The sequence below is a fragment of the Chamaea fasciata genome, unplaced genomic scaffold, assembly GCF_029207755.1.
Source record: "Chamaea fasciata isolate MVZ Bird 193981 ecotype frontalis unplaced genomic scaffold, bChaFas1.0.hap1 SCAF_8, whole genome shotgun sequence".
In the NCBI taxonomy this organism is placed as follows: Eukaryota; Metazoa; Chordata; class Aves; order Passeriformes; family Sylviidae; genus Chamaea; species Chamaea fasciata.
Genome location: NW_027094093.1, coordinates 10807122 through 10824361, shown reverse-complemented (window position 1 = coordinate 10824361; position 17240 = coordinate 10807122). Strand labels below are relative to the sequence as shown.

Here is a 17240-nt window from a genome sequence, read left to right as displayed (position 1 = left end):
CCCCGCCACCTTTCTCGGTGCTCCTGGGGCCGGTTGTGCCTCACGGCAGCCCCGCACGCCCAGTGTGCCCGTGCCCCGCTCAGCCCCCGCGCACGGCTCTGTCCGGAGTTCCAAGCCCTCTGTGGGGCAGTTCCCGAGGCGATGGAGCCGCCGTGTCCCCGCCGTGCCCCCGCCCTGCGCTCGGGGCCGCCCTCGGCTCCCGCCCGGCCCCCGCCGCGGCAGCCGCCGCCCGGAACTCGCGCGGGCGGGCGCGGCTGCGGCGGGAGCCATAGCGGGACGGACGGCGGTGCGTCCCTCACAGCGTTCCCCCGGGCCGCGCCGCGCCGCGCCGCGCCGGGGCCATGTCGGGCTTCAGCCCCGAGCTGATCGAGTACCTGGAGGGGAAGATCTCCTTCGAGGAGTTCGAGCAGCGCCGCGAGGAGCGCAAGAGCCGCGAGAAGGTGAGTGTGCCCCGCTTGGCCGCACCCTCATGGCAGCCCCTGGCAGGGCTCGGAGCGCCGCTCTGCGTGTGGAGGGGCTCTCGCTCTCTGCTGCTGCGGCTCCGTAGTCGCCAGCTCCTGTGCCCGGCTCAGCAGGTCCCGGTGCGGCGGCAGCACCGCCCGCCCCGCGGGTCATCGGCGCTTTGGTTTGGGTGTAAACTCATGCCCATTGTGCCGCTGCAGCTCCCCACCAGCCTCTGAGACCTAAGGGAGAGAGCCAGCGCGGCTCCTCCTCTGACTTCTTGGCAACAGGAAATACAAGGAGACGCAGTTCTGCGTCCGACACTGTGTGGGCGGTGTGATGAAAAGAAAATAGGTATCATTTGTCGGAGTGCTGCGGTTCTTTTTAACTTTGTGTCAAAGCGCTACTGAATTTCTGCATTTCTTGGTGTTCAGAGAGCAAATTCAGCAGAACTCAGCTGCCATGGAAGGATAAGTAGTATCCTAGGGCAGCATTCTTAGCGGATTACTGAGTGTTATTTTGATATTGTCGGGCGTCTGGAAGGATTTGTCACACATCGCTTTTCCAATACAGTCAGCCATGTCATCCCAGCTCACTGTAGTAGCGCCAAATAAACAATGGACTGGTCTCTTCAGTCAGAAGTTGTGTGAACAGTCAGCCATCTGAGTCACCCCGCTTTGATAAGAATATAAATATCTTGAAAGCAAGAAAGTAATGCTGGGGTTTATTCACTTAAAAATGCAGTGCTTATCCCACCTGTTTCACTGGCAAGTGGAAAGGCTGGAAAGCCAAATGATAACTGTAAATATGTCGGGGGAAAAAAATGGGTGATACTATAAAAGTAATAATTTGTATTTTTGGTGTGTGTAGGATGGTGAAAATGCTTCTGCTGAGGAGAACGAGGAAGATGTAGAGGCTCCATCTTCATCCAGAAAAGCTTCTGGGAAATCCCAAAGTCAGGATGAAACTGATGGTAGGTGTTTTGAACACAATTATTCATATTTTAAAAGGCACTGGAAGTATTTGCTCTTTGATAACTGTCTTCATAAAAATCTGGCTCCATTTTGCCCTTTCTCATATCTAAAGGGACTGAAATAGAAGGGAAATTAAATTAATAATTATGGATTTTTTTTTTTTTTTTTCAGATGGGGGCAGGGGAGAAAAAGTCTTGTGTTTAGGTGCTCAATATCCAAGTCAGAATAAAGTTGACCAAACATACCCAAGTTGAAAAAAATAGCCATAAACCCAGGTGTGGTCACCAAGTCCCTCTCTTATATAGGCAATACATGATAGAATTGTTTTTCAGTCCCAACTTGATACTGTGGTTATTTTTTAATCAAGTCTTCAGGTGTCCAATCCCCCAGCTCAAACCTTTGAATCCTACATATTTGGAGTTTTGTATATAGATCTGTAGTCAGTTATAACCCTGGGTTCACTTTATAATGAGAAATTGTAAATAAAAGATGGGGAATTATATGCCTTAAGCATATTAATTCAGAGTACTTAGCATCATTTTCTTGCTTCTTTTAAAGAATTCTGTTCTTTTTCCAGAGAAATGCAAATAATCTGGATTTTGCATTTACACACGTTAAAAGGTGCTTGTCATAGGTGGAGTGGTTACAAGATGTTGTTTTCCATTACTTCTAAAAATTGGTTGCTGGATTGTTTTGTAGTAGAATTCTCTGCTCACTTACAACCTCTTCAGCTGTAAAGCTTATTGCAGCCAGCCAGCTCAGTGCTTGAAAGTTGCTTAATGTTCTGGATTGAGAAAAACGTTGATTGAACTGTGACCTCATTCTGTGTGTTGCTCCCTGCTTTCATTTCAGATATCCAAAGGATGTTACAGGCTGGGCCATACCAAGCATTGGTGAAGAATGATGCAGAGCTTCAAAACCAAAGAAGTTGTTAATAGCTCTTCTGCATTTCTGCAGGCAGCACTCTTACAGAATAGCTGCTTCAAGTGGGCTGCTGTTTTCTCTGCACTTGTCCAGAGAAGCAGCATGTCCTCTTCATTGTATCATAAATCTGTTTACTTCTTTCTCAACCAGGAGAAACAGCAGATGGGGTCAGTAAATCTGTTCATCGGGTCTTTGCATCCATGCTTGGGGAAAATGAAGAGGAGGAGGATGAAGAAGAGGAGGAGGAAGAAGAAGAAGAGGAAGAAGAAACTACTGAGCAGCCTACAGCTGGAGATGTTTTTGTTTTGGAGATGGTTCTTAATCGAGAGACCAAGAAAATGATGAAAGCAAGTATTTAAACTTTCATATTGCTTGTGTCTGTCCCCTGATCATAGTGCATAAATGCCACTTTGTGCGACTTTTAGCTGCTTGCTGAGAAATTTGCCTGAAAATTGTTCTGTGAAGGATGATCCTGCTTGTGCTGGTGTTTGTTATGCTGTCTTTGTTTATTATAAAAGCACTGTAGTTTTCTGTTTGAAAGCTTTCAGAAATCATGAAATCAGTTTTCCCAGTGTCAGAAAACTATGAACATTAGCAAGTCCTTCTGTCAGTCATTTAATGTTGCTAATACTTAAATAACTTGGTGTTAGGTGGGGTTAAGCACAACAGGGTGTCTCCTGAATTTGGGCACATCTCAACCTTGGGCAGAAATAGCATCTCTCTTCCATTTAGGAGAAAAGACCTCGCAGCAAACTTCCCCGTGCCCTGAGGGGTCTGATGGGAGAGGCCAACATCAGGTTTGCTCGAGGAGAGCGTGAGGAAGCCATTCTGATGTGCATGGAAATCATCCGACAAGGTTTGGAACAGTGGGCAGACCTTTGGGCTGTAAGGATGGGGTGAAATTGCCACGTGCAGGAGGAGGATTCAGTGTGGCTTCACTGAAAATGGAAACAAACAGTACAAGCAAAGTCAGGGTATAAGGAGTAGAACTGAGAATATGTGGTGCACTTCCTTTATTTTTTTGCTTATAAAGAGAAACTAGCACTCCAATTCTGCAGAGGCCTGGGCCTTGGCTTAGCTTTACACAGTTTACTTTTATTGTCTTTGTAGACACAAGTTTTAAGTGTCAGCATGACTTGCAGCATAGAGTAATACTATAAAGGGTTGTTGTTAGATTCAGTCAGGTTGTTTAATAATTTACAGAAAGGAACCAGAAACTTGTCTGCAGGTTTTTCCTGAATTTAAACAGCACATGCGGATGTTTTTTATAATTCTGACACCGTTCTTTGAGAAAGGCAAGTTATTTGTTTCCACTGTGGGTTTTAAACAATAAATCTTAGTCATTCTTTTTGTCTTTTCCAGCTCCTCTTGCTCATGAGCCGTTCTCCACTCTTGCCATGATCTATGAGGACCAGGGTGACATGGAGAAGTCACTACAGTTTGGACTGATTGCAGCTCACTTAAATCCTAGCAATACCGAGGAGTGGGTTAGACTGGCGGAAATGTCACTGGAGCAGGATAATATTAAACAGGCTGTTTTCTGCTACACAAAAGGTAGCGTAGCAACCATTTTAATTATGTAAAATTAATGCTAGGTGCTAATGGCGATCATTTGGTTTTCTTTTCCTTTCTAGTTTAGTTTGCTTCAGGGTGCTAAGATCCTGATACCTCTCTCTGGACTTTGGTAACAGATTAATGAGTCTGTAATATAGGATGTCCTTGCAGAAACCTTGTGCATGTCCATTAACACGAATCAAGGAAATGAGTGTGAAATCCACAGTTGCCTTTTCCTAAACTCCTCCTGTGCTGCAGCTCTGAAGTACGACCCGACCAACGTGCGGTACCTGGGGGAGCGATCCAGCCTGTACGAGCAGCTGGGGGAGCACAAGATGGCCATGGACGGCTACCGGCGCATCCTCAACCTGCTGGCGCCTTCCGACGGCCAGCGCTTCATGCAGCTGGCCCGCGACGTGGCCAAGTGAGCTGGGGTGCAAACACGGGGATTGCCTTTGCACAGGAGCCTGGTGGCCGAGTGAGCTGGTGTGCAAACACGGGGATTGGCTTTGCACAGGAGCCTGGTGGCCGAGTGGGCTGGTGTGCAAACACGGGGATTGCCTTTGCACAGGAGCCTGGTGGCCGAGTGAGCTGGTGTGCAAACACGGGGATTGGCTTTGCACAGGAGCCTGGTGGCCGAGTGGGCTGGTGTGCAAACACGGGGATTGGCTTTGCACAGGAGCCTGGTGGCCGAGTGGGCTGGTGTGCAAACACGGGGATTGGCTTTGCACAGGAGCCTGGTGGCCGAGTGGGCTGGTGTGCAAACACGGGGATTGCCTTTGCACAGGAGCCTGGTGGTTTAAATGTGTAGCTCTCCTGCAGTAGTTTTGACTGCCTTGTGAGCTACTTTCTTGTGGAAAGCTGTTATTGGCCTGTTTCAAAACAGTGTAAGGCCTTTAGATCTTCATGTTTGGGAAATGTACCAAAAAATGCAAGGATATATATTATAACAATATTATTCGTGAAGGTTTCTGAAAGCAGGTTAATGTGGGACGTGATTGATGCCTGACTCCAGTGGGAGAGACTGTGATGAGAATTCCAGTAATGTCCTAACAAGCAGGAAAAAAAATTAATTGTTTGAAATGCATAAAAGTTTTCATCAGTTGTAAGGAAAGGAAAAACACTCCATTTCTCACTGTCTTTTGTAGCATCCACTTGCTAATGAAAATCTTCACTACTAAGCAAAAATAAGAGAAATGTGAAAATCCTTTTGCTTCGGTTCAAAGTATATATTGTCAGTTACGTGAGTTACCTGGTATCTGATACGTGCATTTTACAGGAGTTACTACGAAGCCAATGATGTGACTTCTGCTATTGAGATAGTGGAAGAAGCCTTCACCAAGCACCAGAGCCTTGTGTCCATGGAGGATGTTAACATTGCAGCTGAACTGTACATCTCCTCCAAACAGTACGACAAAGCTCTGGCGGTACGGACAGTTCCCTGCATTTCCGTGCCATTTGGAGCACTTCTTTGCCAGCCTGAATGGATGGTTTATGTTTTCATTTATGTTCTGCAGTGCTGAAATGGGGTCCTGCTTCTGTAAAGATAGAGCTCATCAGAAACAGACTGCTTGCTATTGGTTCTGTAGTAATTAGCATTAAAATTAATGGTTGGTTTGAATAAACTTAAGGCTGATAGATTTGTATGTTGTTCAAGGTTTAATATTTTGGGATCCTTCCTGTCCTTTTTTATAGTGACCATAATCTTAGTAGCCAGAGAAGACCTTCAGGCTGCTTTTGTGAGTAATACCAGCAGAGGTCATTCTCTGAGTGGAAGGTTAAAATCATGACACCAAATGCTCTGAGGGTTCAAATGCAGATTGTTGTGATTTATCTGGCAGACTTACGTTACAAGTAGAAATTTGTGCATTAAGCACTAAGCATACTTTCTAGAAAGACAATACCTCTTAACTCTAGGGCATCAGGAATTGAGAATATTGCTTATCTGGTCCAAATTTCTTAACTCTCACTTTCGAGCTATATTTCTATCTTGATTTGGTCTGGCTTTGAGAGGGAAGATGTTGGTATTTGGCCATTGTCATACTTTCCAAGACAGATTGAAAAGACACTGCAAGTTGGGACTTCTTGTGAACATTCTTACTTGTTGATGAATGCAGCTTTTCCTCTGATAACTTCTGTGATGTCTAAAACTGTCGTATAGGGTGATTGCTCCATTTAGGCTTTAAATCTTTGAAATGACCCAAATTACTTTTCTCTTTTAGGTTATTACAGATTTTACGGGAATCGTACTTGAAAAGAAAGTACCAGAAAAAAGTGCAACTGAGGAGAAAAAGGGTAAGTAGTTGTCAAGTGGTTCCTGTGACCCTGCTCTTCATGTGATATGACATTTTTCCTTTACCTTTTCAGCTCCAGGGTGTGTTTTGCTGCACTGTTGACAGGCTTGTCTCTATTGAAATCTGTGGGTGCTCTTAGTGAGTTACATGGCGTGACCTCAGGCTGCTATAAGAAGTTGCGCTGATGTCCCCATAGCCCTGCTGACTCACTGAAGACAAGGACTGCTCTCCAGGCAACTGGAGGAGGCCTTTTAAAGTTCTAAACATTCCTCTGAGTGTTTACATCAGACCAGCTATTTCTACCAGCTGAAGAGGTTCTAAAAAAAAGATAAAAAGATAAAAAGATGAGCTTAGTGGCAACTGTACTCAAGAATGTCAACCTTCGACCTAAGAGTAATGTTCGTTATACATCCTGCATCTGTTATTAGCCATCTAACTGAAATCTGGGCATACTATCTTTTAATTTAATGAAGTAGGTTGTCTTTGAGAAACCTGCTTTATCAAAGTCATTTCATCTGAAAATGTTTATTTAGACTGTAGAATGGACACCGCACACCAACTCCATAAGCAGACAGTCTGATTTGTGATTAAAGTGTTGGTTTCAGCAATCTGACCCAATCTGACCAGGTAAAAAATACAGCTGATTTATGAACAACTGTCCTGATGGAGACTTTCAGCAGATAATTTGTAACAGAACTATAATGAGTGTAGGAATTAGAGCACAATGTTTCCAAGTTATCTCATGTGTGCCATTGATTGAGAGAAAGCCTCTAAAATAGAGGTTGGTTCTGCACCCTCTGTTGCTTTGTAACTTTTATAACTGCTTCCTGTTCTGCTGTTCTTAAAAAACAAAACAATACAGCACAAAAAAAAACCAAAACACCCCAAACTAAAACAAGAGAAACTCAGTCCACTTTTCAGAGTAAGCTGCCAATCAATTCAAAGGCAAGTGACTGTTGGCTTAGCTGGTCCTACTGGTTAATCTGATAATCTTTTTAAAAATGAACAGGTGCAGCAGCAGAAACTCAGGAAAACCAGGAGGGAGCAACTGACAGTCAGAGTCATCCAGTTGCTGAATCCAGTGCTCCAGGTAAGTATTTTTTAATTTCGGATGAGTCTGTGAACTGATCAAATGGTTAGGGACCAGCTTGCAGTCATGTAACAGCTGGAGATTTCTAACAGCACAGAAACAGAGCTTCATCCAGAAAAGGATTCTTCTGTACTTTTCTTCTTTCCCTTATTCAGAACTTCCATCTAACGCAGCCAGCCAGTTTTCATTTTGTAAAAATGTTTCAGTAGGGGAATAGTTACCCTTGTGCTGTGTGTTGCAGTGTTCAGAGAATGATGAACTAAGTCTGCATGTTGTTATTGGCCGTAAAGGGATGTGGGTGTAGGAGGTAAAAGGAAAACCTTAGGTTGGAAATCACACTTTCCTCAGGTTTTAGCGGTCACTCTGAATGTCTGGTGTAAGCATTGCAGTGAAGGAGAACTTAACCAGGAGTTGAGGTGTCATGACTGTATGTGAAGGACCTATGATAACAGAATTTTATTGTGTGACTTCTCATTTGCTGGTATCGTCATGGGTAGCTGCTGTGCCTCATGTTTGCCTTCTGATCAGGTTGCATTCAGCCTACCTGTTGTGTGAAGTTGTGTAGTTAACTGTGTTTAACAGTGTGTTCAGGCGGTGCAGTTAGCACTTGCTTAACTTAGCAAGAAGGAGAACCTTAATACAGGGCATTTCCTTCAAAAGCAAAAGGAGAAGAAGAGGGTAGAGGTGCCTAAATTGTTAAAGGAAAGCTTTATTGAGCAAGTACCTCTTAAGCAGGCAAAGGATCTTAGCACATGCTGTGGAATCCTGCTGTTAAAGCCAATGGAGACTGGTACCTCACGTGGAATTACTAGTCTCAGAGACAGTAGGAGGCCGTTGCTCCAACTCTTCGAAAAGATAGAGGAGGAGGAAAAGAGGCAGACGAACACTTGCTAGAGCTGTTAAGAATATTTTCTCAGTTCCTGAGCATGGCCTGGAGGGGATGTGGTGCTTGAGAAGTGCTTCTTAAACTTCTGGGTTCAGAAGGAAATTCTTTTTCTTGTCACAGCTGTGGAGAAGGTCAGCTGCTGCATACCTGAAGGTGTTCCCATAGACATCACAGTCAAGCTGATGGTGTGCTTGATTCACTTGAACATCCTGGAGCCACTCAGTGTAAGTGGACACCAACTCACAAAGGGGAAAATGTTGTAAGTAATCACAAAAGCAAGTCATTGCTCCTGTTTTCATAGACTGAAGTGGTTGAGAGGGCTGTGAAGATTCTTTTTGCTTCTCTTCCACTCCAAGACAGAAACTCACAGGCCTGTAATAGCAGAAATAATATCTTTGCCCTTAGAAATTATGCCAGTGTAAGTATTACTAAAGCTCAGTAAGTCACAGCCTGTGTGCTGTGACAGGCCCAGGACCATATTGCAAGGTTGTTGAACACTAAGGAGCATGCTTTCGCTTTGTTTTAAAGCCATACTAAATCTGAAGACTGTTCTTTCATGAAGGACACTCCTCACTGATGGGCACTTTAACCCACTGGATGTATGAAACATCTAGAATGGAAAAATGGGGCTTCTTCAGGAATTCTGAATATCATATCCTTTATTTTTCACTTCTAAACTAACATTTAAATAAAGGAAGTATAGTTCAGAATGAAAATAGAATAGAAATCATAGGATAAAAATGTAAGCTTCTAATAAGCATGCCTTAAAGAAATGTTCTCATTGCTTATTTGTGCTTTAAGTGTTTGTGTGTTTTTTCTTAAAGCCTCTTTTGACTACTCTGGTGGAACAAAATCCAGAAGATGTGGGTGACTTGTATTTGGATGTTGCAGAGGCTTTTCTGGATGTTGGAGAATACAACTCAGCCCTGCCTCTCCTGAGTTCCCTTGTCTGCTCAGAGCGATACAACCTGGCTGTTGTGTGGCTGCGGCACGCAGGTGAGAAGAGGCAGGATTGCTGAACACGGGGGACTGAGAGGTGATACTAAATGCTGAGCATTTCCAGGCACCCTTATCCAAGATCATGGGAATTTTAGATTGACTGGTTGAATGAGAATTGGTATTTGCAGAATGAAGTTTATCATGACAGCTCTGTCGAGCATTTTTTTGGTTCTTCATATACACTGAAATTTACATCAGCTAAAAGTACGTCATGTAAGTGAAGCAGCATCTATTCTGCATTTCATCCTGTGTCAACTGCTGATGTTTGAAGAGAAAGTGTGGATGCATCAGTGCATGTATCTGAATATTTTCACTTAAAAATACATGAAATTACTAAGAAGGTATGTTAATTTGTTTGCAAACTTTGAAATCTTCTTTTTCTGCTACTTAAGTGTCTTTCTTATGGTACTTCTAGAGTGCTTGAAGGCTTTGGGACACATGGAGCGTGCTGCAGAGAGCTATGCCAAGGTTGTTGATCTTGCTCCATTGCATCTCGATGCAAGAATCTCACTTTCAACACTTCAGCAGCAGCTGGGCCGGCCTGAGAAAGCTCTGGAGGCTCTGGAGCCAATGTATGACCCAGATACTCTGGCTCAGGATGCTAATGCTGCGCAGCAGGTGGGTAAAGTGTTCTGTGCTTCCATTTAGGATGTATTATTCTGCCAAACTGTGCTAGTAGTCCAAGATGTTTGCATAGGACCAGGGATTTGGATTTATCTCCCCATGAGGAGCTTGCAGAGCACAGTGACTGATCCATTACAGCATCAGGGACGCGTCCTCCTGATGTTCTCCCTGACCATTCTCTCAGTGTTTCCCCAGTCCCACCTGATAACTTCTGTGCAATGCATAAGCTTTTGGCCACTGAGAGCCAGTCACGACTCTACATCAAGTTGATCAGTAGCTGCTACATGTGAGCTACATGGTTTGGCCTCTGTTGATTGTTAGGAGAGGTTCTGAATCCCTTCTCTAGAAGCACCCTCACCATAGGTAAGAGTCATGCCAGATTTCTCTGAAATTGGAGAATTGGGAACAGTAACTCCTGAGAGCAGTTTAGGGAGAGCTTACCCGCTGCTGCAGATTCTTGCAGCTTTCTGGAAGCTTTTACAATCGTATTAGTACTGTCAAAAGTCAAAACTATTTGTTTTATAAACTCACTCTGTGCAAGAGGCTGAATAATAATAATGTTCACTGTTGTCCAGGAATTAAAGCTGCTCCTGCATCGCTCCACGCTGCTGTATTCCCAAGGCAAAATGTACGGTTACATTGACACGTTGCTCACAATGCTGGCAATGCTGCTGAAGGTAAGCCAGTCTCTCCAGCTGCACTGTAAGAAATTGGACAGCTGTGACTTGGGTCAAGACAAACAACAAATGATCTCAGGAGGAAAGCTAGGGGGCTTTTATCTGTAAGTGGTTTCATAATGTTGTTAGATAGTAATCTTGCAGGTAGCCTGCAATATTGGCGTTCCTGCCTGTAGTGTTCAGAACAGAGAACTGTTTGTATAATTATTGATAGAGTGACTTCAACTCCCTGTTCTCAGTGTGCTGAAAACCCACTGAATTCTAAAGCTGCTTCTTGCCTTTTTAACACTCAGCACAGAGCTTTTTTGAGGTGTTGATCCTGGCTTCTATTTCAACAATTTTCTTTTCAATTTCTTTCTTTATTATTTTCTTGTGATAAAAGGACAAAATAAGAATTTGTTTAGCCAGTAAACACAGTGGTGGCAGTTTTGTGTTAATTGATTTTTGTTTATTTATAAATAGGGCATGAGTTAAGAGAATATTTAGACCTCCATTTTATCCACCTGGTCAGCACCTTGACTATTGTATTACACTGGTTGAAGAGGTGACTATTCACAAACCTGTGAAACTGATAGAGATAGACATTGTTCTTCTTCTTAATCTTCTATGCAAAGAGTCTTGATTTCGATATACCCAGGGATGTTCCAATCCCAGAAGGACTCTTTTTAAGTAGCTTGAGGAGTTTGTATCTTGCTTTTGCTTAGCCCAGTTTGCACTGGAGTACGAGACAGCTCAGAGATGATATTCCTGTTGGGAATGTTCTCTCTGATGACCTTGCTGTATGGTGGTGTCACAGACTGTTTTGGGATGCAACGTGAGCAAGATGGATTGGCCACAGAGCTGCCTTTGTCATAGGATGTAATATTGTAATCTGAAATGCTGCCCTTAAATTTGTTTCTAGGTAGCAATGAGCAGAGCTCAGGTGTGTTTGATATCTAGTTCCAAATCTGGAGAGAGACACCTCTATCTTATTAAGGTGTCGAGGGATAAAATTTCTGACAATGATGACCAAGAGACAGCAAATTGCGATGCAAAAGGTAACAAATCACAGATTGTTTATTAAAAACAAAGCAACAAGGTGAACTCCATAGTTCTGAAAAATGATAAAAATGCTCCTATTTTGCATGCTAAACCCATGCAGTTCATGTTAACATTGCTTTATTTCTAGGGCAAAGAAGGCAGCACAACTGAAGATAATGTATCTTAAGGGAACAGGCCCCGTTCAGAGAAAAATAGTAAGAATACAGAATAATTCAGATTGAGAGGGGCCTCTAGAGATCTTATGGGCCAGCATTCTCCTCAGGGGAAACATCATGCACACCAATCTAGAATGTAATACAAATACATTGTAAAAGTGGTGTGATACTTTTTCTTTTAGCTGTAGGCAGGCTTGGTTGAGCCTGCCTACATGTTCTTAAGCACTGCTTGATAAATCAGGGAGAGGAACTTCATTACATTCATGTAGTATGTTTGCAGCTTGAACTGGGTGTATTGCTTGCTCTTTGTTCCCACTTCGTGAGTGTTTTCTGCTGGTGTTTTATGAACTGCCCTTAAACTGAGAAAAAGTAAATACCTGTTAATATTAACTGTTAGTGCTACAATGTCTTTGAAAATACCAGTTTGATGTATGCATCTTTTTTGTAAAAATGTATCTTTCTTGTCCTAATTTTTCTTACCTTTGTGGCTCCAATATTTTTAGCCATTTTTGCTGTTCTCACAAGCGTCCTGACCAAAGATGACTGGTGGAACCTCCTCCTGAAGGCCATATATGCCCTGTGTGATCTCTCCCGGTACAAGGAGGCAGAGCTGCTTGTGGATTCCTCACTGGAATATTACTCATTCTACGAGGATCGACAAAAGCGCAAGGAACTGGAGTACTTTGGGCTCTCTGCTGCAATTCTAGACAAGAACTTCAGAAAAGCTTACAACTATATCAGGTGGGCTGCTGGGAAGGCAGAGCAGTCTGTGCTGTAGTTGCCTCCACTGAGGCTGTAGTCATGCTGCTGAAGTAGGCAGGCTGTTGCTTTCCAGCCTTGGCTAAATGAGAGAAGGCTACTGAAGCTGAAGGAGCTTTCCAATAGCCTCAGATTCCAAAAATACACAATGCAGTGGGTTGGTTGATTTGGCCAAAACCATTGGTTCTATTTTTCACTCTCATCTTTGCCTCAGTCACTGACCCTCTCTTACGGTTTCTGTTCTTTGTTATCTTCCCTGAACTGCTGAGATGTTATTGAAGATACAGTATAAACTACCTAGCATTTACTAATTAGTTGCACACTTCTCATTCTGTAGAATCATGGTCATGGAAAATGTCAATAAGCCCCAGCTGTGGAACATCTTCAATCAAGTCACTATGCAGTCCCAGGATGTCCGTCACCATCGCTTTTGTCTCCGCCTGATGCTGAAAAATCCTGACAATCACGTGCTGTGTGTCCTCAACGGGCACAATGCCTTCGTGTCTGGCAGTTTCAAGCATGCTCTTGGTAATATCTTTCATGTTCTAATATCAACAAATAGAACAAGTGAAAGTTTATAAAAAGAGAAAGATTTTTTTTTATCAGAAAATTATAGGTTCACAATGCTAGTCTGGTACTTTAATTATTCTGTACAGAAATCAGAGCATTGCTGAAGGGTTTTGCTAATAAAAATTAGGCTGGCATGTTTCAAGTTTAGCACACATTGCAAATATAACTAACTTGCAAAGATAATTGGAGGCTAATGATGGTAATAATGACAGAACCAATTTAAACAGCAAATACAGCTGGTTGCATGTTTTAGGCAGGCCTTTGTAGTAAACCTGCTGCTTTCAGTCAAGTCCTCCAAATGTCACATTTAAATCCCAGCAAGGACCGTATTTGCCTTCTGTGTTTGATCATTTTCTGCTTCTGTTTTTACATCACAATCTGCATTCTTCCTTCAGAATCCAGTGGGTGCTGAAAATACACTATTTTCTTCCCTGTTTTTTCCTGTGTCTTTTGATGGAGGTATATTAAACTGTTTCTTTTCTTAGTTCACACTTCTAATTCAAATATTTTCTTTCTTGCCCTTAACTTTTTAAGAAGTGCTTTTTCCAACCAACATCTTGATTCATTTACTTGCTTTTAGGTCAGTATGTCCAAGCCTTCCGTGCAAATCCAGATGAGCCTTTGTATAGTCTTTGTATTGGCCTGACTTTCATCCACATGGCCTCTCAGAAATATGTGCTGAAAAGGCATGCTCTTCTAGTCCAGGTGAGGCATTGTGATTCTTGTTACCCACAGTGTTTCCTGGCTTCGTATCTTGCAGATGGTTATGGCTACAACACACTCTTTTAAAATAATTTTTCATAATTAAGATGGCACTTCTAAAGAGGGAAGTGGCAAAACATGAGCACAGATGAATGTGCTTTTGAACTATAGTTACACCATCTGAATCTCCTCTCCTTATGGGTAAAGGTAACTTGTTACTCACCTTCAGGTTAACAGCTGCCAGCTGTTTGTGAAAATATTACTGATTTATTGGTGATTATAATCTGAATTTGCTTTCAAATTTTTTTTGGCCTGCATTGCTGTAGAGTGGAATCCATGCCACGTGTCCTTCGTAGATATGTCTCATAAACAGCATTCTTGAAGCAAATTTTACTTGGCTTGGAAAGAGGATTTCCCCCCCATCTTCCTTTTCCTCTTTTAGGTGCCTCTATACACTCTCTTTGTAAACACGTTGAGAGCTCCAGTTTAGCTACCTTTAAATTTTCATCTTCCTTATATGCATTTTTCCTTTCATCTGCAAGATCCAGTTACAAACCGCAGACTTTGTAGTCCCAAACAGAATCTTGAAAGTAGTTTCCTCTACTTTACACAAAGTATTTTCATTAACTTGAAGTACTTTTTAATTCCTGCAGCTACTGAGCTCAGTCACCACCATGTGGTGAAGATTCTGAGCTCTTGTGACTTCTGAAATAGCTGGAAGACTGTAGCCTGCACTGATTGTCAAAAGCTACAGGTCCCCAGCTACTGTAACACAAAACCAGTTATGACAGTGTCCAACTTCAAGATATTTTGAACTTGCAAACTTTGACCTAATTTTAATATTTTTATCTACTTTTTTCTGTAACCAGCTTGCCTTTTTTTACAGGGACTGCCCTGTTCTCCTTTTATAACATTCTTGAACAATGTCCTATTTATGTTACCCCCTGGCAATACAGTTCCCTGCTCTCTCTCTTCTCATTTCCTGCTTACTATACTCAGTGATTTTACATCATTTCTTGCTGCTATGGTAGTTAATTAGTAATTCAACCACAGCGACCTACTGGTGACCTAAATTATGAGCATTAGCTGTTTGTGTCTGAACTAATTTCTCATATTGGAGGAAGTACCTTCTCTGCTTACCGACATGGTCCCTGGAAAGAAGGTCCTCTGTTTACAACAGAATCATCACACTCCAAAATGGTAACAAAATAAAATGCACAGGAGGGGAGGAAAAAGTTGTGTGCTCGATTTCTCTGACAGGGATTCTCCTTCCTTCACCGCTACTTGGACCTGCGTGGACCGTGCCAGGAGTCCTTCTACAACCTGGGCCGTGGCCTGCACCAGCTGGGATTGCTGCACCTGGCAATCCACTATTACCAAAGAGCACTTGAACTTCCTCCCCTCACCCTAGAGGTACTTTAACTTTGTGAGTTATGGACAGAGAATAAAGTCAGGAAAATGTGAAGAATTCCTTAGTCATAGTTAAAATAGGTACATAAAATCTCTGTAGTTGTGCCTCCTTCAATTTCTGTTTTAATTCCTTGTCATTGGCAGCCCACATCTGATTGTCACCTGATAATGTATTTAAACATGTGTTAAGTTCAAAGACGGACCAATATTAGGAATACCTAATTGCATCTGAGCCATTGTTTAATTCTGACTGCTCTGTATTGGATCCTCATTGCTATGGCATACATTTGCAAGTCTGGTCTGTGGAATGGGTAGGTAGAGACATTGCAAGTATGTTTAGAAAGCAGGCAGTGTTGGTAAAGTCAGAGCTGTGGGTGTTAGCTCTAAACTCCCAGGGTTCTGGTTGGAGAAACAAATACTTAGCATACAACGACAAATTAAGGTAGTACTTTGCTGGTTTATAAACTGGCTATGTAACTTAAAGCTAATGTTTTGAATGTGAAATTTTATAACTTTGATGATGTGGAAACTTTTTAAAGAGGGAGAGCACAAGGAAGAGGTGTTCTGTTTCCTTACAGCTGAAAGCCTTTATTGGCCATGAATATGTAATTTGATTCCACTGTAACAGAAACTGTGTTTCAGGTTTTTATACTATTTTTGCATATTGATAACTTTTTTTAATCCTTATTTTTACAGGGAATAGAAACAGATCAAACGGACTTGAGAAGAGATACTGCTTTTAACTTGTCACTCATTTATCAGAGCAGTGGCAATACCAGAATGGCTCAGAAGATGTTGTATACCTATGCAGTTGTGTGATGATGTTTGTGCAGGTGGAATTGATACCCTTTGGACTGACCTTTGCATTATGCAGTGCTGGGGAAGCTGGTGTTAGGTACAGCTTCTTCTGCAGAGGGCCGGAGATGTGGCTGGTTCAGCGTAGTGGCTTTGTGGACTTCTGCTTCTGCCATTTGCACTGTGTCACGTGTGGGTGGGAACTGGCCATCCTGAGCACATCCCTGACGTGCTCACAAGTGGCTGCTTTTAGCTCTTCTCCTTTGGTGCACTGATCTCTAAATAGATTCAGTCTTGTATATAGAATCAAACAGTGACAACTGAGGCCCGGTGTGATTTGCTGAGGGCTTCCAGGCAGGGCAGAATGTACAGCGTGCAGTATTTCAGCTATTTGCCATTGAGGTTGCTGAAGAAGCATGGTGATGAGGGTATTTTAATGTGCAGCATTAAGTTACAATAATGTGGAACCATCCTAGAGGATGAAGACTTCAGTATTTCAAGATCTTTAAAATATTCAGAGTTTTCTAGGACTTCATATTCCTAGCAGTTTTTGTATTTGAAGGGGATTGATCTTTGTTTTACTGAAATCAGTGTAACTTTTGTTCTTTCTCTGAACTTGTTAATAAAAAATCTGAGCTTAATGGTGTTTACTTATTCTCAGCTAACGTCTGTCCTACTGAATAGGACAAACCTAAAGCCATATCCCACACCTAATTTTAAGCAGCACAATTTAATGAGGTTCAGGTGTGTTTAGCTTTGCTGGTGCGCTGAACCACCCCTTTGACCTCAGAACAGCCATTTGCCTCAAGGGAGAAAGGCTCTTGCATTAGTCTGCAGTCCTACCATATAAATTACAGTTTAGCGCCAAATTTCTGGAGGAGCAGAAGGAGACAATTCCAGAGTGTCCTGGGCTCCAGAGGCATGCAAGACTTTTCTCCCTACTGTGCTAAACAAGTATCACAAGTAACATGTGTAGGTCCCACAGAAACAGTAGTGCCATGGCTCATAGAGGAGGTGGGGAGCAGCTCTGCTGAAGCAGGTCAGAGTTCAACACCACCTGTCCTGAAGCCAGGTTGTACTGACACCACGTGGAAGAGTGGGCCATGATGATGAGCTGATCTTTGATCATGACAGAAGTTTGCTGCTCTAACTACTCTTTCCCCAGTCTGTTGTTCCACAGTAGGATGGGTTGAACAAATTCCACTAATTCTTACGAAGGTAAGGTGATGTGTGGTGTAACATCACACACCTCATGAATTCCTCCTATGCTCCTGAAATAGCCCAAGGCTTATGTTCTCATGACCCAGATATCATCTCCCATTATAAGCAGCCAGTCCTGCCAGTT

At 42.8% G+C, this 17240-nt stretch overlaps 1 protein-coding gene across 3 annotated transcripts; it reads left to right on the top strand.

Moving 5' to 3' along the window:
• Nucleotides 1-280: 280 nt before the first annotated feature.
• On the top strand, nucleotides 281-16536 carry GTF3C3 (general transcription factor IIIC subunit 3). 3 transcript variants are annotated; one of them, XM_066189620.1, is made up of 19 exons: nucleotides 281-440; nucleotides 1312-1414; nucleotides 2490-2686; nucleotides 3072-3195; nucleotides 3702-3893; nucleotides 4152-4317; nucleotides 5173-5320; nucleotides 6116-6188; nucleotides 7197-7277; nucleotides 8284-8387; nucleotides 8988-9159; nucleotides 9578-9780; nucleotides 10362-10463; nucleotides 11365-11500; nucleotides 12163-12400; nucleotides 12756-12946; nucleotides 13569-13693; nucleotides 14999-15103; nucleotides 15797-16536. In XM_066189620.1, the coding sequence occupies exons 1-19, from the start codon at nucleotides 342-344 to the stop codon at nucleotides 15917-15919; spliced, it is 2682 nt and encodes an 893-aa protein (XP_066045717.1). In that variant the 5' UTR covers nucleotides 281-341; the 3' UTR covers nucleotides 15920-16536. The 3 variants fall into 3 exon arrangements, with proteins under 3 accessions (XP_066045717.1, XP_066045716.1, XP_066045718.1); XM_066189619.1 differs by having other exon boundaries at nucleotides 14951-15103; XM_066189621.1 differs by lacking the exons at nucleotides 11365-11500; nucleotides 12756-12946; nucleotides 13569-13693; nucleotides 14999-15103; nucleotides 15797-16536 and having other exon boundaries at nucleotides 12163-12273.
• The last annotated feature ends 704 nt before the right edge of the window (nucleotides 16537-17240 follow it).